This window comes from Rhipicephalus sanguineus, chromosome 9 (genome assembly GCF_013339695.2).
Source record: "Rhipicephalus sanguineus isolate Rsan-2018 chromosome 9, BIME_Rsan_1.4, whole genome shotgun sequence".
In the NCBI taxonomy this organism is placed as follows: domain Eukaryota; kingdom Metazoa; phylum Arthropoda; class Arachnida; order Ixodida; family Ixodidae; genus Rhipicephalus; species Rhipicephalus sanguineus.
Window position 1 is genome coordinate 30548130 of NC_051184.2, and position 21451 is coordinate 30569580.

General features: G+C 47.7%; 1 protein-coding gene across 6 annotated transcripts in view; it reads left to right on the plus strand.

The window, feature by feature from the left end:
* LOC119404890 (dentin sialophosphoprotein) overlaps nt 1-13525 on the plus strand; it is a 59659-nt gene extending 46134 nt beyond the window's left edge. Inside the window, exon 4 of one of the 6 annotated variants that reach the window (XR_007417506.1) lies at nt 12431-13525. Coding sequence is in view for 2 of the 6 variants with exons in the window: in XM_049419112.1 (XP_049275069.1) it covers nt 11086-11292 (207 nt within the window). In the remaining 4 variants the exon portion in view is untranslated. Of the gene's footprint in view, nt 1-11085 lie in introns of all 6 variants that reach the window. The other 5 variants (XR_007417507.1, XR_007417508.1, XR_007417509.1 and 2 more) reach the window with 5 other exon arrangements.
* The last annotated feature ends 7926 nt before the right edge of the window (nt 13526-21451 follow it).

Below are 21451 nucleotides of genomic sequence, written 5' to 3' on the forward strand. Positions count from 1 at the left end.
TGAATTGAAATGGATCTTTGCTCTTTTGTTCTTTATGTCGACCACGCTTAAAGCGACCTTCCTACTATCCTTTGCCCAACTGGCTGTCGACCAAGCCTGGAAAATTAAGCATATTGGTGTCAGACAAAGATGGCTAACTAGTCTAGACAAGTGGGGCACAATTCTAAGAGCGGATGAGGCTCCACTGTGCTTTGTTCCGTTGGTGACGACCGATGACAGCTACATCGCCCATGCTCTTCTGGTAATGTGGCATGCCACAGCCTCTCTTCTCAACAAGTTCAAGCTCCTGACCTCCCTGAAGAATGGTGTACGTAACATGTATATTGGTGTAGAGCCTAATTAATAGAATTAACCACAATGCCATTTTCCAGCTTCAAAACGCGCCCACTGATCCCATAGTATCGGAACGTTTTGAGAGACGAGTCGTACGGCGAAATTATCAAAATCTTGCAAAACTAGTCTTTTCTACTATAACTTAACCATTGGTATCATTGTAAGGTTCTGATTGCGCCATCTTAATATTGCTGAAGTGACATAAAAAACCACTTGTGGACCACAGGTCGACATGAATTAGAGAGAATTTATTCGAAGGAAGCGAAATATCCAGAAAGTTGTCCTCACTTCTAGCATGGAGATAATAAATCTGTGTTTATGAGAGAGAAACAGAGGCCCATGATGTCATTGAAATTAAATAAAAAATGGCATTTGTTTCTCAAAGCAACGTCAATATCTTTCATATCTATTCACACAGCCTCAGAATAGCTCTGTACGGCTGCTGTTGCGCATTAGGTCAGGAGTTGGATTACATGTCATTACAGCAGCTCACTGAAATAAGCTCAATGCGGCTGCCAGTGGGCAGGTGGTCACGATTATCTTCCGCATTATTGTGGAGAAAGTTCTTGCAAGAATAATTTATTTGTGACCTACTTTTTGAACAAAGTGGTAGTTGCGTGACATAATTAAACCAAAGTATGCCTCTCTAGCCATAGGCAGCTAAGACTTTACGAAGCTCTTCGCCGAGGTTTTATGCGTTACTTTGCGCCTCCTTTTCCCATAGGGACAACTTGAAGAAAAACTAAAGGGGATGCTCCTCCTCCAAGGCCTGACCCTTACAAGCATGGCAGTGGCAGGAGCAGCCGACATTCTGGCGCCTTCAGCCTTCAGTGAGTTCAATCTTTTGACTCTCACACCAGGCTCTGCATTTATTTAAGACTTATGTTTGATGACACCCTCGATGTACATAAAAGCCATGCCACTCTTTGCGGAACTTTTACCTGAGCTGTAAGTAACAAACGAGCAAGGCAATGGGGATATATTGTCACACAGATGCATAAATCTTGGCGCGCATGTGAACATCTTTTATACAGATGTGTTCAGGAGATTTATCCTGTTAAATTTCTTTCGATGAATAATAAGAGCTGGCACAGAAGGTTGCCTTCGCACAGATATACTTTAAAATTTTAGCTTGGCTAGGTGTAGTGGTAAAGAATTCACTGGTAATCTTCATCGATTCTTTGGTGCCACATTCTTGCCGTCATCAGCCAAGACAATCCAACTTCTAGCCACCATGGCTGCGTTATAAGCCTACGAGCGCTCATGTCGACAACTGATCTTAGAAAAACTAGCTATTTTTCAGCCAATCTTTGTTGTGTACATGAAATATGAGAAAACGATAGCCTATGTCAGAACGTTGTTAATTCATAATGTCATCCATTGCTCAGAAACTCGGTCAGTTTGGTCTTGGCCAAGAGTCGTCGCTTCAGTGGGTGCCGCCATGTTTGTTTATGCAAAGTTTATGGGGCAGGCTTTGGAGCTCCCGTGATACTCGAGAAATAACGGCCCCAACGCAAATCCCGAGTGCTGTCTGGGTCTCGCGTATGCGCAGTGGCCTCGACACCATTTCTTTGGGGTCTCTACTCGAAAACTCCCTACTATCAATCACTCCAGTCAATCAGTCAGTTAAAGAGTACATTGTACTATACATTGATCATACTATAGAGAAGCATTGGAACGCCCTAATGGGTCGTCCTCTCAAGCGCCTCCTAGTGGGTCATCCTCTTCGCCTGTTCTCGGAGAGCACGCCCCTCGTGCTCGTGCTCGTGAGAGTCTGCGAGTCTGCGCTCTGTCGTTGTGCATCGTCGCCGTCAATCTCGCCGTCAATAAACGTCTTAACAAAGTGGTGGAGAGTGCTGTACCGTCACCACAACTTCGGTCTCCATTCGATGCCCCTGGAGCTTCGATCCCGTACCGTGCCATCTACCATGTCGCAAGACGCCGCTCAGCAAACGCCGCCTCCTGCTCCGACCGCTTGTCCCGGTGTCCCCCGCATCCGTGACCCTCCTGTCCTTCACCGGCGCGGATGGCACCGACGTGGAGGACTGGCTCGCGATTTACGAACGGGTGAGTGTCCCCAATAAATGGGACGAAGCAGGCAAGCTGAGCAACTTGGTTTTCTACCTCGTGGGTGTGGCAGGCATGTGGTACAACAACCATGCATCCGATTTCCCGACGTGGTCCGATTTCAAGACCGCCATCGTCGACGTGTTTGGCCGCCCTGCCGTCCGTAAGCTGCAAGCCGAACAGCGGTTGCGTGAACGGGCACAACAGGCCGGTGAATCGTTCACGAGCTACATTGAAGACATCCTTGATTTGTGCAAAAAAGCCGACGCGAGCATGCAGGAGTCTAACAGAATCAGGAATGTTATGAAAGGCATCGACGACGATGCCTTCACCATGCTGCTAGCCAAAAACCCTCGCACAGTGGCAGAGGTCATCACGCTGTGCCAAAGCTACGAGGAGCTGCGCCGGCAGCGCTTGATGACCCGTCGACCGCCATCGTCACCGTCACCGAAAAGGAATGCCTGGCGATTATCTGGGCCCTTACGAAGTTCCGACCTTATTTGTATGGTCGCCCATTTGATGTCATCACCGACCACCATGCACTATGCTGGCTGTCATCATTGAAGGATCCATCAGGCCGCCTCGCCCGCTGGGCACTTCGCCTACAGGACTACGACATCCGCGTGCTGTACCGCAACGGACGCCAGCATGCTGACGCCGACGCACTCTCGCGCTCCCCCTTGCCTGACGACAATACCCACAGCTCAATGTCTCACAATGCCGTTTCTTCCATCGACATTCACACCATCGCTACCGAACAGCGCAAGGATCAGTGGATCGCTTCACTGATAGACTTGCTCACTGATCCATCGGCAACACCATCCACTCGCGCGTTGCATCGTCAAGCCCATCATTTCGCCATTCGCGACGACCTCCTTCACCGACACAATTACAACGCCGACGGCCGCCAGTGGCTACTAGTAATACCCCGCAGTCTCCGTTCTGATATATGCGAATCGTTCCACGCTGATCCGCAGTGTGCGCACTCTGGGGCATCGAAAACATACCACCGCATTCGCCAACAGTACTTTTGGCGAGGGATGTACCGCTACGTGCAGAAGTTCGTTCGCTCCTGCATCGATTGTCAGCGCCGCAAAGCTTCGACACACCAGTCACCAGCAGGTCTACAGCCTTTACCTTGCCCTGACCGGCCGTTTGGGCGCGTTGGCATCGATTTGTATGGGCCACTTCCTCTGACGTCGGCTGGTAACCGCTGGGCCATCGTCGCTGTAGACCACCTTACGCGATACGCCGAAACTGCCGCCCTCCCAGCGGCTACAGCGCGCGATGTAGCCTCCTTCCTGCTCCACCGGTTCATGCTGCGCCACGGTCCACCCCAGGAGCTGCTCAGCGATCGAGGCCGTGTCTTCCTGTCGGAAGTCGTCGAAGCCATCCTCAAAGAGTGCAACGTTGTTCACCGCAAAACTACTGCTTACCACCCGCAGACGAATGGCCTCACCGAACGCTTCAACCGCACGCTCGGCGACATGCTATCGATGTACGTCGCCGCCGATCACACAAATTGGGATTCGATTCTACCTTTCGTCACCTACGCCTACAATACCGCCCCTCAAAGCACCACTGGTTTCTCACCCTTTTTCTTATTGTACGGCAGGCACCCGTCGCACACAATCGACACAATCCTTCCATACACGCCGGATCGATCGGAGTGTGCGCCTATTTCTGCCACAGCCAGAATTGCTGAGGAGTGTCGCGAGCTTGCCAGGACCTTTACTACGCAGGACCAAGAGCGGCAGAAGAGCATTCGCAGTGCCACCAACACTTCTGCAGCCACGTTCCTCCCTGGAGCGCTCGTATGGCTCTCGGTTCCTACCACTGCAACTGGCCTATCTTCCAAACTACTACCCAAATACGAAGGCCCCTACCGTGTCGTCGAACGCACATCCCCGGTCAACTACCTGATTGAACCTATTGAACCATCTTCGGACATGCGCCGTCGAGGGCGCGACATTGTCAACGTGGAGCGCCTCAAGCCCTACCATGACCCGCTCATAGTGACCAGCTGTTAAGCCGCCAGGCGGCTCCCTTTTCGTACCCGGGGTAATTGTAGAGAAGCATTGGAACGCCCTAATGGGTCGTCCTCTCAAGCGCCTCCTAGTGGGTCATCCTCTTCGCCTGTTCTCGGAGAGCACGCCCCTCGTGCTCGTGAGAGTCTGCGAGTCTGCGCTCTGTCGTTGTGCATCGTCGCCGTCAATCTCGCCGTCAATAAACGTCTTAACAATACATATAGTTTAAGTGGGCAGGGTTGGCAACAAGGCATTCTAATGTCTGACAAAGTGGCGTACCCATTCCAGTCATTAAACCGCACAAGGCGTATGTATACATATTTAACAAAAAGAAGTAACAAAAAAGCAGCCATAGTTACACAAATTGTTATTACATTTAGCTAAAACAACGTAAGAACATTCATGCTTTGAGACCTGTTTACAAGACTCAGTTGATAACAATAGCGCATAATAACAATTTTTCTTCAATGACACAAAGCAAGGAATATATGCAAATACACAAGCTAATCGGATACGAAACCATGCAATTACTATTCACTTAATGAAATTGTGACAAATATTCATACCATCAGTTTTAACGACAATCTGAGGGGGCCTTCAACACTTGAACAGAGGTGGAAAAACTGTGTCAACCTGATGTCCATAGGCGTGCGCACAGGCGGGGGGGGGGGGGGGGGCGCTAAATCTGCCCCATACATTGAGTTAGTAGGGGGGGAGGGCTCTGCGACGAACCTTCGCTCCCCTGATGGGGAACCCTGCGCACGCCTATGCAGATGTCAGTGCTCTTGTGACCACGTGAGCCAAAGCTTACCGCACTTTTCCACTAGGGAATGATAAATTTTTCTTGTCAAAACCAGCAAAAAAACGCCTACCTTATCCTTTGCAATGTCGTCCCAACTAAGCAAGTGGGTAAGACCTGGTCGACACTCTCGGAGGCCACGCAAGCAGTCGTGTAGGTAATGGGCGACATTCTCAAGTTTGCGCCATTCTCAATTTTCAAGTTTGCGCCAAGCGTTAAGACGTGGATTGATTGCCTTGTGTAGATTGAGTAGCTACGTGCATATCGCAGGCTTGCCAGGCAAGTCAACAGGACTGGCGTATAAAGGGTAGTTCATGGTCCGACGTAACGTCGGCAGTCACGTTAGCGCAGACACGTCAGTTTTATCATAACGAAGTGCAGGCTACATTGCGATGATGCGCATATCCTGAGTAGCAGTCGTCAGCGATATTCAGCATCCCTTTACTATAGCTCGCAGAGTCATAGGCATGTATATGTAATGTTAATTGCACAACATATAATACACAGTTTTCACGTGAAATCACAGACAGGCTTTCTGCGCTGGCACCTCAACATGGCGGCCACTGTGACATTTTTTATCGCATTAAAGAGCGTCAGTGCAGGGGAGGACACCCAATCGTTCGGTCGCCGCGTTTTCTTTTTCCTTTTTTGCTCTCCCCGCTTTCTTCTGTTTGCCAGCCGCGCCAAACGGGAGCACAAAGGAACGAGCGGGTTCGGGTATGTAAGATGCTTGGGGGCACCGGCCCTTATCTGATGGACCGTTCCGTACACGGCGCGCTCGAGTAAGAATGTTCGCATCATCTCAACGAGCATCTCAACCCCAAGATGTCAACCACTGTAGCATCTACAAAAACTACTGGCGAATTCCATTGGGAGAACAGAAGTACTCACAAGCACGCTAAAAGTGCTCTCTTCAGAACCGGCGTATTTCAGTGGTCGAACAGGAGAAGGAGCACTCTCATACAGTAGTAGAGCGAGAGCGCTATTCCTGCGCCGAGAGCAGCCAGGAGCAGTTTGAAGTGCTCTCGCCTGAAAAGCGAACTAGGCGCAGTACGACAAGCGCCACGTGACATTTAAGCGTCATGGTCTCTGTATTTCCTATTTAAAAATTGTAGCGCTATATGAGACGAGGACAAGAAGAAAGGTACATGACAGGACGGGCGCTAACTCCAACTATTTTTATTGAAACAACCGCACAGTATTTTATAGCAATAAAGACAAGGCACGCATGCGCATTCATGAGGAACAGAGGATGGGGTGGGATACGTGCACGCTATCACTTTTTGTTTAGTGCCTCAAATTCGCTAGCATGCAATGATATAGATGTGGTGCTGACGCACATGTCGCCTTTCTGTGTGATGAAAAACGCTTCTGATAGTTCGCGAGTTAATCTATCTAGGATTTTTATTTTCTCAAGCCGTGGTTCACAGTTTCTGCTAGCGCTGCAATGGGCGGGTAGATTCTGGAACGACGCTGACTCATCGCCTAGCGACCGTTCATGTTCCTTGGCGCGCTGGTCTCTTTATTCGTTTTAATTTTGCTTCAGCCGGCGAGCGCGGTGGCAATGGCAGCAATCATGTGTAGTTTGACATCACTCATGTTGGCCGTATTGGCACCGGGTAGCAACGCAGCTACGTTTGCTGGATGCGTCATTGCACAAACGCAATATGTAACTGCGAATTAGGATAATCGCCACATGCGACTGATAGACTCTACGCGTATTTTGCTGCTGGCCCACAGAGAATGCCGAAACTTCGAATGTCTCGATCACATGGTACATTTCCCCCCAATCGTCACCCTCTCACCTGCTCTCCGGAAGCGTGCCGCATTCCAGTGCCAGATCGAGTGGCCCTGCTCTCAGTGCTTCACCCCCACTCCTCACTGCACAACTGTGTTCATATTCTCTCAATGGAATTCTCCATATGTATACCCAACAAAGGAACTACAGTAAGCGTTGGCCCAACGTGACGTTTGCATAGCGTCTTTTTCCGGCGCAGCTGAAAGCGCCGGCGCGGCTGTTTGCTAGAATACTTGACTGCCACGCAGACTACCTGGGTTCGTTTCCGGCTGGAGCCTTGATTTTTATTCTTTGCTCCCGTAGGAATTTTTCGCTCATTGTCAATGCCACTGATGCAGACACCGTTTTTTCTGCTGCACGCCACTCCTTCACGCTAATATTTCCAAAGTCTCTGTCGTTATAGACTGTGAATCACGTTTCCTTTCGCTCGTGTCGTCACGGTGTCTCAGGCCGACACCTGCTTTCCCACGGGGGTGCTGGGGTATTTGGGATAGCTGGGCAATGTGCCTGTGAACGGGATTGTGGCCGGGCTTACTGACATTTGCGGGATCGGACAGCGCAGAGAACAAAAGCGAGAGACAGTGAGAGAGAGAGAGAGAAAGCCGGCTCTAGCGAAGCCGGGCTATATAATCCCGTTCACAGGCACATTGCACAGGTGCCTCAACAACCCGCACTCTCCCGTGGGAAAGCAGCTGTCAACCAGAGGCACCGCGACGACCTCGGGTTACCGCTCGGGTTAGCGCATACTCGAATACCCCGGCCCGTGGTAAGCGAGTATGTCCCAAATGTAACTCGTGGAAAGGGTTCCATGACGTGCCCGACTGGCAAATAACGTTAATGGACGAACGGCTGGATAAATAGATGAATGGAAAGAAACGAATCGAAATGCCCGTAGTTCGCTTTAAAAAATGCTTCGCATTTACAACGGACCATGACCCCTTTAAAGGGCAGATATAGTCCTATGCTTCACGCGCGCTAGACTACTCCTTGCAAAGTCTCATACGTCACGCAGGCAATGCCAGGTACTCCCACTTCGTTCCTTGCATCAGATGCCACTGTCGTAATGACTGAGTGATGTAGAATTAGATGCTATTGCTGTGTTGTACAGTTTAATATCTCAACTTTCAACTACGGTGGCACCGCCCCGCGGCAACCGGTGAAACCCGAGATCCGGTGATGGAACGAAACAGGGCCGTACCCAGGAATTTTTCAGGGGGGGTGTTTGTGTGTAAAACGGCTAACTTTGGCAACTGGTGGTCGCTGTGAAGGCGTGCAAGTATTTTAGTGTCACCCGAAAAGTCTTAAGAATCTTCATTACCCGATGACTGGAGACTTGCTAACGTAGTGCCTGTTCACAAGAGTGGACCACGAAGTAGTGTTTTAAGCTATAGGCCCATTTTCCTTACAAGTGTCGCATGCAAAATACTTGAACATGTTCTATTTACCAATGTTATGACTCATATGAACAGGCATTCCTTACTTAGTCCTCAGCAGCACGGCTTTCGTAGTCGTTTTTCCTGTACAACAGAATTACATGAATTGACACACGACTTATCCTCTGCTTCAGATAAGGGTTTCTCTGTTGACTGCTTGTTCCTAGATTTAAAAAAAAGCCTTTGACGTTGTACCTCACTGTTTATTAATTGAAAAATTAAAAATGTATAATGTGAACGATACAGTTAATTGTGAACTGGATAAACGAGTATTTATATTTGAGAAGGCAAGAGGTCGTTATCAATGGTAAGACATCCCGGGAAGTTGTCCTCTGGCGTGCCCCAAGGGTCAGTCTTGGGTCCGCTCTTGTTCCTCATCCACATAAATGACATTTGTTCCGGTATTCCATCACATATCAAATTATTTGTCGATGGCCGGGTTTTGTACAGAATTATACATAGCTCCCATGATTGCACTACTCTTCAAAACGACCTCGACAGGGTCTTAAAAGTGTGTGATAAGTAGCGTAAGTTTATTAATGAAAAAAAAAAGTGCATATGTGTTTCACTAGGAAAAAGGTCCGCCATGACTCATTTTATGTTGTAAATTCAACCAGGCTGCTATCAGTTCGCGAACAAAAGCATCTTTGTGTATATTTCCCACCGGACCTTTCCTGGAGCGGTCACATCAATCACGTCACAATTGAAGCCGGGCGTGTGCTAGGTTTCCTGCGAAGAAATGCAAAAAAGTTACAATTTTAGGCCAAGACTCAACTGTACATGTCTAACGTTCGATGTAGCTTAGATAGGCTTGTGCTGTGTGGTATCCGTGGAAGGCAAGTGACGTGTCCAATTTAGAAAGAATTCAGAACACTGGCTGTTCAATTTGTCTGCTCTGACTCTACCAGGAATTTCAGTGTTTCAAAAGCAGACGAAAGGCTTGGTTGGGAACTTCTACACAAACGAAGGGAATATCTGCGGTTGAAACTATTTCTTGACATCAGGGGCGTAGCCAAGGGGGGGGGGGGGGTTGGGGGGTTCATACCCCCCCCCCCCCGAAATTTTTCAGTTTTGCTTGCGTATATATACACGCACACATACAAACGCACGCACGAACATACATAAAGTATGGTTGAACCCCCCCCCCCCCCCCCCGAAAAAATTTCTGGCTACGCCCCTGCTTGACATACTTCATAACCGCACAGGTCTGGACCCCTCGCGATACCACAAACCGGATTACGTTTCGCAGCGACTAGATCATGCCAATAAGTTAAAGGAAATAAGCTGCCGGACTGACGCATTTAAAATGTCATTTTTTTTCCCAGGACGATAAGCCAGTGGAATAGGTCGTCTCATGAAGTTGCAGAAATTACTTCACATGAAGTATTTTCAAGTTCACTGCTGGGTCTTCAGTAGTGTACTCGCGCGGTTTTGTAAGGACAGAACTGTACCATGAACCCGATTTATGATGTCTATATCCCATGTATCACTACGTAAGTTGACAGTGAATTGCGTTTATTGTAATGTTGAAGTGTTGGAATCTGTATTCTGCATCGAAATATTGTATTCTCCCCCCCCCCCCCCCCTTAGTTACGGCCCTGGAACGAAAACTTGCTTGGCGACAACGTGCGCGCTGTGCTTCGTCGTCAGTGTGTCCTGCAACTTGTGCGTGTGGCCAGTGAATTACGACGGATTTTGTTGGTGCACCATCGTGGAGCCTTTGCGGTTCAGTAATGGGTAAATAGCACAAGAGAAATCGCGTGTACTGCGTGCCAAAATGCGCAAACCGTATACCGTGAAAGGCGTCGTAAACGTGGTTAGTTCTCCCTTCTACCGGCGGCAGAAAAGGCAATGGGATATCGACGTTCGCAACAGGAAGCTTGTCAAACAGAAAATGATGGTTTGCATCGCGCACTTAAAATCGGCTGACTTCTGGGACGCAACTGAATTGCTCGGATTTTACGTGCTAATACCACGATATGATTGTACTTCTGTACTTGTACAGTTTCTGGACTATAATTCAATGCCATGGTCTCCGTGGACCCTGCTGAAATAAGAAAAAAATCAGAGAGTGTTACTGTCGCAGTGAACACTCACATCAAGAATATTTTGCAGATAGACGGTAAGACGAATCTAGACGACTCTTGAAGTTTGATAATAACTATGCTGTATTTTATGAAGACATACAAAATAATGCACTTTTCTTTCTTGCAGTTCATGAGCTATTTGCCCTTACTGAGCTTTTAAACTTTGCTGTGGACACGTGCTGGTGGGCGATTGCCGTGCACCATCTCCAGCCCGAGTGAATACCCAAGCCGGTTTCCTGTTTGCCGACCACGTGCGCGCACGGTGCTTCGTTTGTCGGTGTGGTGTGAACTCGTCCATTGTGGAACCATCGTGTGGAACCCCCTGACGAGCGAGGTGCCTGCGGCAGCAACGGGCCCGAGCAAGAACTCGAAAATGAGCCCTTTGTTGAAAACGCACGCGGAGCCTTCCGACGAAAGTTTGAACGCAGCCGAACAGGAATCCGTGATGGACAAGGCGTCAAGCGCCATTTGCTCAACCTGCAATCGCTCTGTGAATGCTCCCACCACTCAGGACAGTGAAACCATGACGGACGACAGTTACCTTCATGACGAGGATGCTTTTTCGGACTCGCCAAGGTATTCCAAACGTAGGAAGACTGCTGGCCACAATGCATCAGTGTCACGGCCAAAGGCTGGAGCTGCCAGGTCATCTCGCCGGCACGGTGCAGCAAGTCAAGAAGCAAGTGTTCCAGTGAGGCGCAGCTCCCGTAAAACCGCAGGTGCACTGCGCAGACTGAGTTACACCTAAAGCTCTGCTATGTGTGGTGGGGAAATATCGTAATGGACGATTCCACTCTATTTGTGATGCCATTGTTGCTTGTGGGACCTTGTTAATGGCATTCACAGTGTTCCGACAGAACTGCATTGGCATGGCTTATGTAACTGAAAGATAAGTACTGTTGAATTATGTGTCAGTAAATTTCATATCACTTAATTTTTTTAGCTGAGGGTGGCATACAGTTCATCTTTGAATGTTTCATTTAATGTTTGTTTTGCAATAGTTGTATGTGATGTAGTGTACAGTGGCAGGGCAGCTGATCTCACAGTCTGGTGTTGGCTCGGCTGTGTGCTTGTGTGATTTACGAGGTTTATTATAGGTGTCATGCACTTCAAGTTCACTTGAGTATGTTGATGGAAATGTATACAAAGCAGTAAGTGAACTCGTTAATGACCTTGTCGGATTTGGCATTCTTTGTATGTAGTTACATCGCCATCTGGTTTTGAAGACTCGACAATAGCTTTAATAAAGCAGCATTTATGTTCTGAGCATTGAAAGGCATCGCAAGTGCAATATTCTTGGAGAAGGCAGCATTTTTTGAGAATGATAAAAGTGTCATGACTTTGGGGATATTATCGTCTACCACAGGTTCCCGTGAAAACTAAGTATGAGCTGTCATGATCATTATCTTAGATAATCAAACAAGAAAGGTTTCCAGTTCATCTAAGTAATGCACACGAGGGACATAGTCGGAAATTTATTTCAGGGGAAGTGGAGAGGGGGGACCATCCCACCTTTATTATGTGTGTTTGTGTGTGAATGTGTACGTATACATGCAGAATGTAAAAATTTGGGTGGGGGTGGTGTTGAGGCCCCCATCTGGCCCCTTCCGGCTACGCTAATGATGCACATGCTTACCTTTTATTTGGGATCGCTTTGCAAAGTGCTTTCTGCAGGTCTAGTGAAACAAACTGACCGCCAAGAGCAAAGCTTTATATGTTGAGAACAAAACATTTGGCTTGGGTGTAAAGGCTTATCGACATGCACTGCAAAGCACATAAATTGCTGCACGTATACAGTGTAGTCTGCCGTTCGCCTAAATGTGCGAGTGTGCTCACACTGTTTCAGGCAGGCAGCACATGGCTGGGCCTTGTCATCTGCTACTCAGGCGGGCACCCTACGCTTATATCAAGAACAAACATATTTTTTCCTCAATCCGAGCATTGGCACCAGTACATATTTCTTCCTGATCAGCGGTGAATTTGAATTAAGTTCCCATGCTTCTGTAGTAAACTGGCAGACTTTTTCCACTCTGTGTTTTGAGTTGTCCACCCTGTGTGATAAAATTTTGTTGGTGGCACTAGTCCTGTTTATTGCACTCGTGCAGTGTACTGAATATACTTTCACACCTTTGCTGGTATGGTAAACAACTATGGGTTTTAATGTTCATGTGAACAGTCGACCATCTTGTATGTGTGGCCCTGCCCATATATGCGCAGTTACCTTTGAAAGCGAATGCGCTATCTGGGACTGCCCAGTGCACTTATTGAACAGCTGCTTAAGAAAGTGCAAAAGTCGCAGTCACCGAACAATCTCTCATTCTGTTTTTGTTTGGTTTCCGGGAAATAGGGTTAAGCAGATTCGTTTATAAGCCCTTGTGTGAGTGTTTTTGCCCAAGCGTGTGCTTTTTATGCAGATGCTTTTATGAAAATGGTTTTGCTAGAACTTGCTGGGGGAATCTATTTGTTGGGTTTCTTGTGTTACGCAAACGTTTAGATTTTTTTATGCCTTGCCGTTAATATTACCATTGTGGCACGTGACTTCGTCACATTAATGGTTCATCTCCAAGTCCCTTACTATTGTTGAGGTGTCCTTGTTGACACAATGATTACATGTGCGGCACATGTTTCACAAATGTTCTGTTTGCAGTGTACACTTTGTTGATGCCATATTTCGCTATCTTTCTACAGTTGTAAGAAGAGATATGTTAATGTTCGTGTTTATATAAGTGCTTTGTTATATGGAGACTATTTGCACTTTGCTACTGGCGTGAAGCTTACTCAACACTCAGTTTCTGTGATTCTGTGTTATGTTCTGAAGTTAAAAGTCAGTTTCATGCTGCCAGACAGGGGGTGTGCATATTTTGGTGTGTCATATCTTTCATCATTCATTCTTGTTATTCATGCATCGAGTGCTGCATGATGGTTAGTCACCTTAAAGTTTTTAGTGACGAGGTTTGCGAGAGTATAATAAAAAGCTGAACGCCACAACAATTTCTTGAAGTTTGGCTGTCTTTTATTGTCTTTTTCTAATCCCATTCTACCATTCGGGTCATGTGAACATTGAGCAAAATCAGGACATGAATTAATGAAAACTTCTGACATATATATATATCAAGTTTTAGAAGAGCACGGAAAAGCTACAGTGCAGAAGTCGTAGTATCACTATGAAATCATCACATGCATGACAAGCAAAATTTCATGATTCAGTTTTGAGAATAGCAGCCACCCGCTGATTCATCCTTTTAGATGAGTGACATGGGCCACTTGCTGAGAGTATCTGTCAAGAAACCACCTGCTCTGCACCTGGCGATTGTCCGACTCATATTTAGAACCATTCTGCTACTGTCACGTTTTGATGTACGTTTGCTGTTACCAGCGGAAAGGAAATGGAAGCTCTGGCCGTACTGCGTAAACCGTGTGCAACATAACTGCAGCTGCTGCAGGCAGTGTATGCACTTTGGTCGCATGATTCACTGCTGCATCGCAATTGAATCGACAGGATTTGCACAGGCTTGCCTGTACTGCAAAACTGTTTGAGAGATGCTGCATTGACAAAGTGAAACTTGGATGTTTGTTGCGCACCTTAAAGCTTTGAGAAAGGCTCTGGCCTATACGCTTTAGTTGAATGACTATATATTGTTTTTTGTTTTTTTTTCTTTTTGGCGCCGCGCGCCGAACGCCTTTCATTCTCTTTTTGCGCCGGCGCCGCATCTATGTTGCGGGGAGCTTCGACGGCGGGGTGCGGGCCTAAGGAACTTCGCTCCTAAAGAAAAAAAGAAACTGGCGCACGGCGCAATAAACAGTTTCAAAACGTACATAGTCGTTTGCGTCCCACTTCTAAGGAGCTTAACAAATGCTGATTTGTAATTGAGGCATTGGGGCAGCCGAGGCGATCTTGTTCATAATAATAATAATAATAATAATAATAATAATAATAATAATAATAATAATAATATTATTATTATTATTATTAATAATAATAATAATAATAATAATAATAATAATATCTGGGGTCTAACGTCCCAAAACCACGATATGATTATGAGAGACGCCGTAGTGGAGGGCTCCGGAAATTTCGCCCACCTGGGGTTCTTTGACGTGCACCTAAATCAAAGTACACGGGCCTCAAACATTTCGCCTCCATCGAAAATGCAGCCGCCGCGGCCCTTGTTCAGAAGGTTGCTGCAGTTCCCGGAGCAGGACCTGGAACTGTGAATAGGTCAAAACTCGCCTCCAACCCCCCCGCCCCCCCCCCCCCCTTTTTTTTTTGGCGGGCGATGGAGTCGCGGAACCCCATTTGAGAACCACTGCCCTAAGATGTCGCGCCATAGGTGTGCGCTCGGGGGGCGGCCGCCCCTCTTTATACATCGTATATGCGCTGCGTTCTGACCCATCAATGGGAGGAGGGGGTCGGAACTAGCGAGGGGGCCACTGCTGGGACGGAGCGCTTGCGCTACACAGGCGTCCATTGCCGCTGGGCATATTCCTATTCCGTGTAATTGAACATTAAACATTCACAGAATAGGCGTAAATGTATGGTGTGCTTGTAGATAGCCCTAAAAGAGACATCTTTTAATCTAAACTCGCCTAATATCCCGCAACTTTTAAATCAGCGAGTCAATTTTCATCTGGCATGTTGTCATTGCAATTATCATCTGGCACGCTCGTATGGGCCACGGGTGTTTCGATAACCCACCACACAGGGTGTTTTAGGTAAATCATTACCACTTAGGCAAACCAAAAGGCTATATATTTGGTGAAAGAAAACACCCTTACACCAGGCCCGTAGCCGGGGGGGGGGGGTGCTGTGGGTCCGCCCCCCTCCCTCCCGAAATTTTGTTCAAGTAGGTGTTTTTACCAAAAATAAATAATGGAAATAGGCATTTTCTTTTAATAGTCCAGGTTTCCAGCAAGCGGGCCCCCACCAGAAAAAAATTTCCTGCCTACGGGCCTGCCTTAAACCCTCATTTTTGGAAATTCCGGTTAGGCCAAGAGGTGTTTTACTTACTGTGTAAAATCGCTTTAAGGGTGCAAGGTGGTTTATAGTGTACAGTTAGTAGACTTTTAAATTCGGCAAGCCTCATTAAAGTCGTTTCAGTGGTCGCCGAGGAGAACCGATTTCTTCGTTCCCGTGTATTTATGGTAGCACCTCTGAGGCTCAAGAAAAAAAAATAAACAAAGTCCAAGAGGTGCTAACCACGCGTTTATAAAGCGATAAAACGATGGCACGTCTTAGCTGTTTCTTTCTTTCTTTTCTTTTCCATTTTTTTTTATGTGTCGCCATAGCTCACATTAGACACCGTATACACTCTACACTCTAAGAAAAAAGCGAGTATTTGGGAAGTATTTCTGCTACACAACAATAATCGTCATCTAGCCTGCTCGCGTTTCCTTTCTTGAAAACCCGGCTCTCGTCACTTTCCTATCAAGAATGCTATGTCACGCTGATAACGCGCGCGCCGTTCGTGACCGGCAAGTGCCGGGACCGCGGTGATAACGCGAGGTGGATGACGATTATTGTTGTGCGGCAGAAATACCCCCAGATAATCTATTTTTTCTAACAGTTTAGGGTGGTTGTCGTGCATTATTAGTCGTACGTCCGTTTACGGCTGATCGTCTGCAAGTGCCGTGACCTGGCGTCTGTCACTATGAGAAGGCGTTTCGGGCAGACGGCAGATTTGTTTCTGCAGGTCGTCGACAAGGAACGCTTTTACACGTGCGGCCGTGCTTTTCCCTTAGCAGTACGAAATACCGTGCTATGTTTGCCGCAACAACGACGGTTCGCAGTACCACGTGCGTATCGAAGCGAAGTGCAGCCAAACAAATCCTGCACAGCATGCCACTGACTTCCGAACGGGCTTCGAAAAGGTAACGCGTGTATTTCCTCCTTTCTTGCCTTGGATAGCACAGTTGTCGCCATCGCAAGGACTGTGGGAAGCCGCTTTTAAAGGAATAAGTGAAAAGAATGCAAAGGGTATGCAGCGTTTCGAAGCGAAGGAATACTCGCACGAAAATTTACTTCAAAATCCCGGAACCCCCTGGCTCCTCCTCCGTAACAATTGCGTTAGGCTTAGCGCAGCTTCTACGTCCCACACCTCGAGACGGAGTTCGCAAACTCGGTTGATTCAATCCAGCACGGGGAATTGGCTGTTACTTCGCCCTTACCTCGCACGATCTAGCTACCAGGACAATATATAGCAGCAAGAGCTACCACAGATCAGTCAACAAGAACCATGCAGTTAGACTTGCCTGCAGTTAATGTCGATGTGGTACACAGGATGTGGACGACAGTGGTGCGTTATAGCTTCTCGAAGTTCTTTAGAACTTCGATCTCTATAACACAGCACAAAAGTGTGGGACGAAAACTGCCTTGTCGGTACAGTATAACACGCATATAACACTTATTGCGTCTCCAAGACGTTATAGATTCTTCTGACGTTACGGTCATGGCTGGAGCAACAAATTGTAGTGCAGCAAATATGGACACTAAACAAGACGCGAGACGACAAACAAGCGACAAGTGTTGAACTGTACGGGAAACAAGCGCTCATTTGTCGTCTCGTGTCTTTCGAGCTCGTGCTCACTGCGCTACAATTTATAAAAACCAACAGACCCAGTAGCGTAGCCAGAATTTTTTGTCTGGGGGAGTTCAACCATACTTCATGTGTGTTCGTTCGTGCGAATTTGTATGTGTGCGTGTTCATATACACATCCAAAATTGAAATATTTCTGCGGGGGGGGGGGGTGGACCCCCCCCCCACACCCCCTGGCTATACGCCAGTGAACGGGCCCATATAGTCACAGTTCTGAAGATCGTGGCTAGACTATATAAAAATGCCACGCTGATTTGCACGTGCCTTTTGTTATCTGTCTTGTTAGTTTACTTTCTTGACGAACTACGCTCGTTACTAAGTGTCGCGAAGATGTAAACGTGCCGTTTGTTAACTGAAAGCATATAGTGGAGGGAAACAGCGCGAAATACGAAAGACCAGGCAGAGAAGCCTGGTCTTTCGCGCTGTTTCCCTCATATATATCTTACCAACTCGCCCAAGCAACGGCTTTAGCTGAAAGCATAGCGTGCGCACAGCGTTGGACTAACACGCAAGACAGGTGACTATAGTTTAGGCAGACGTATTAAAAGGTAATTGATGCAAGAAGGAGCTGAAACATGAAATAATTGTCGCAATTTTTTAAACATTGAGGTATAGGAAGAGGGCCCAATGGATTAGAGAGCAAGCAGGGGTAGCCGACATTGCAGTTGACATTAACAAGAAAAAATGGACCTGAGCCAGGGGCGTAGCCAGGGGGGGGGGTTTCAACCCCCCCCCCAAAAAAAATTTTTCAGTTTTGCTTGCGTATATACACACGCGCACATACAAACGCACGCATTAACATACATAAAGTATGGTTGAACCCCCCCCCCCCCCCCCCCCTCCGCAAAAAATTTCTGGCTACGCCCTATAAAGGCCGAGACAGACGGTACGATTTTCCATCCGATGCGACGTCCGACGCGGCGATGCGACAGCCGGAATGGTGACGTTTCGTGACGTTTCATCGCATCGCATCGCCGCATCGCATGTCCGGCGTGTATCCAACCGGGCAGATATTTTCGCCGCCGCATCGGACCGTCGGAAGGCCGCAGCCAATGACAGCTCGGGAGACGTGTGTCGCCACGCCGCTGGTGGCGCCCTCTCCATGTCGCCGCTCCGGTCACCGTGGCCGGCCACGGCCGGTCTAGAGGCTAGAGGTGCGCGCTCGGGAGCGAGCGCGTGCCTCCAGACCGGCTGTGGGCCGGCGCGTCGGTGGAGTCTTGGAGCAATTGCCGCGATCGCCGCTCGCGGCGGCGTGATAAACATCAAGTACATTTTGTTTGTGACGTGAAATAATTCCTGATTGAATAAAGTGATGTTTGAAGTGTGCCATTTCTGCAAGACAGTGCCCGTTTCCAAACCACTAGCGAGATCGCGAGCAGCGATGCAAGGCCATTTCGCAGGTAAACACAGCAACACCGTCGTCTCGGCGAGCCGGCTCGCTTCGCTTCCACCTTTGCTCTTCCCATCGATGACATCGAGAAAGTTAATAGCGTATGCTAACGCGTTACATGCGAGTACAAAGCTTAATCGTGTTGGCAAAAACAAGCGCTCTATGACGAGCTCACGTGTGATCGCGAGCGTCGTAGGCGACGGCCGGCGTCCGCCATGCTAGGCCTACCTCTCGGGGTCGTGAGTGACGGCGAGCTGTTGCGACGTGCTTGTCGTTCGCGAAGGCGTAGTTTTAGTGATTATTTTCAAATAGAACGAAGCCTGGCTGTGCAAAGTTGTTTGTTTTGTGCTTCATTACGAGGATACGAAGTCCTCCGAGTGTGTATGACGAGACACCGTATGTGGGCGGAGCGTACGGCTGGTACGGCCGATCGCTCGTTCGCCCCCGTATGTGCTGAATCGTCGTACGCCGCATGCCGGACATCCGACGCCGCACACCAGATCGATAGTCAGTTAGAAAGGCGGAATGGATACCAAAAGATGCAAACGCAGCCGAAGACGGATGTTTCGGTGGGGCGATGAAATTAAACTTTGCAAGCATACAGATGGAACCAGCTTTGCGCCGGACAGGCTAAATTTGAGATAATCGGGAAAGACTTTCGTCATTCCTTGGACATAAATATATGCCGATGATGATTATGATTAAATTTGTGATGCAATGTCGTGACACTACGGTTAAAGTAAGCCTACAGAGGAATATTGAATTCAGACCCCCGGGGGCTTCTGATGTAATGCTTGATGTGGGAAAGAAAATTTGATGAGCGCCTAGATTGTGCGTAAGATGTCGCGCTGCAAAGCTCGAGTGCGTGGGTTCGCTTCCCGGCCACGGCGGCCGCATATTTTGATGGCGGTGAATTGCAAGAAAAACACGTGTACTTAGATTTAAGTGCACGGTAAAGATCTCCAGGGGCGTCGAAATCAGTGCGGAATCCCTCGTTACGGCTTGCTTCATAATCGTATCGTGTTTTTGACGCGCAAAACCCTATGACCTATATTCGTTCGTAATTGTGCATATCCTTCGTTTGGGCCGTATGCTTTTGAAGAAAAACTCTCACGTCCCCTTATGCGTTCGCCTAAAACGACTCAAAGGATAACAAAGTGTGGGTTCTAGCTAGTTGGTACTCCATGATCAACTACTTCTTGCGCAAGATTTCTTGAACAAAGGGCGAAACAGACACGGACAGGAGCGAAGGAGAAAGCCATCTTCTTTTCGGCTTCTTTTTTCTTTTCAGTCGATTGTATTGATTCCCCCCCCCCCCCCCCCTCCCACTCAAGTGCTTTCTGCACCTAACGTGGTTTCGCACTGCCTCCGGGATCGGAGGTCTTGCAAGCTTTCTCTACCTCACATGGTTTCGCACTGCCTCAGTGATCGGCCCGCCTTTTGACCAAGCGACGATGTCGTTTGATGACTCCATCACGCGACGTCACGATGAAGTCATTGTGACGTCACAAATTCTGCTGCCGTCTGACGTCATTATGCCATCACAGGGTGACGGCATTGATGAGGTCATGTTATGTTGAGGTCATGGGACTTTCGGTACGCCGTAGGCCCACACATGCGCTTGAGTATGGCGTGACTTTTGACCGATTTCTACTATTTAGTTTAACAGTACGTTATGTTGGGCTAGTTGGTGCATCATTACTTGAAATACGTGGCGCAAGGTTGCAACTGAGAAGAAACAAGACGTACTGGAAGCCTTTCACATAAGAAAGAAAGGTGATTCTTGCGTCAGCGTGCCGTCAGTTTTGCTGCATAATAGTGAATTCCAATTGTTGGATTTAGATGTACTTTAGATGGTTTTGCTACTAAGTGTCTGTCAATCGTTTTGGTTTTTTTCCTCGACCTTTGCGCAGGTTTGTGTTTCCGTTTTTTTTTTTCGACGTCTTTACATCAGGATATATTTCCTTGTTGCTGGTTCCCTGATACCATGATTGCGATCTCCTTTCCAATACCTCGTCTGTTCATGCCTGCACGTGCGATGAGTGAAATGTTCTGCGCATATCCTCCAAGAGCCTTTATATTGTGAATGCTTCATGAAAATAAACTTAGTTGTGAGTTGGCGTTCTTTCTTTCTCTTCTTGTTTCTCCTCAGTTGCAACCTTGCGCCACGTATTTGAAGTATTATTTAGTTGTTGTTTTTTGCATCAGTCGTGATGACGCCGCCGTCTCGCGATGTCTCGCCAAATTTCGGAATTTCTTCCCTCGACGAGACATATAAGGCTTTCGCAACGCGTCGGAGGAAGGAAAAAAGGAGGATATAAGAGAACTGGAGAGGAGGATGATAATGAATAAATAAAAGAAAACAAAATTTCTTGGCGAGGCGGGATTCGAACCCGCCGCAGGCGAGCGTCGTAACCACTCGGCTAACCAGGCACGCTAGCAGAGCAAGCATTTATGGGAACCATATGATTGCGTTGCTATGGGCGAAGGAACAAGATAAACATAGAGAAAGACAAAGAAAAACAGAGATATAGAGGGAGAAAGAAAGAGAAAGCATAGCGTAGCAAGGGGGTTGGAAAGGGAAGTGAGGAGGATGGAAAGGAAAAGGGGAGAGGGTAAACCACAGCATCATGCATACTACAGTATGGCGAGGGAGTGGAAAGGGGAAGTGAGAGTGAGGAGGAGGGCAAGAAGGAGTGGAAGGCCACCAGCTCGACTGTTTCCACGGTATTTATTTATTTGTACATACTGTTGACCCACATTTGTGGGTCATTTCAGGGAGGGAACACATAAAATAACAATTGGTATACAAATACCTTCGCGCCACTAGCGCGTAGCTGCCCCAGTTTTTATTATTGTCATATACGGGCTAAACTAATTACTATTATATATATATGCTAAGCGCCAGTGCGTCGGTTAGCTTA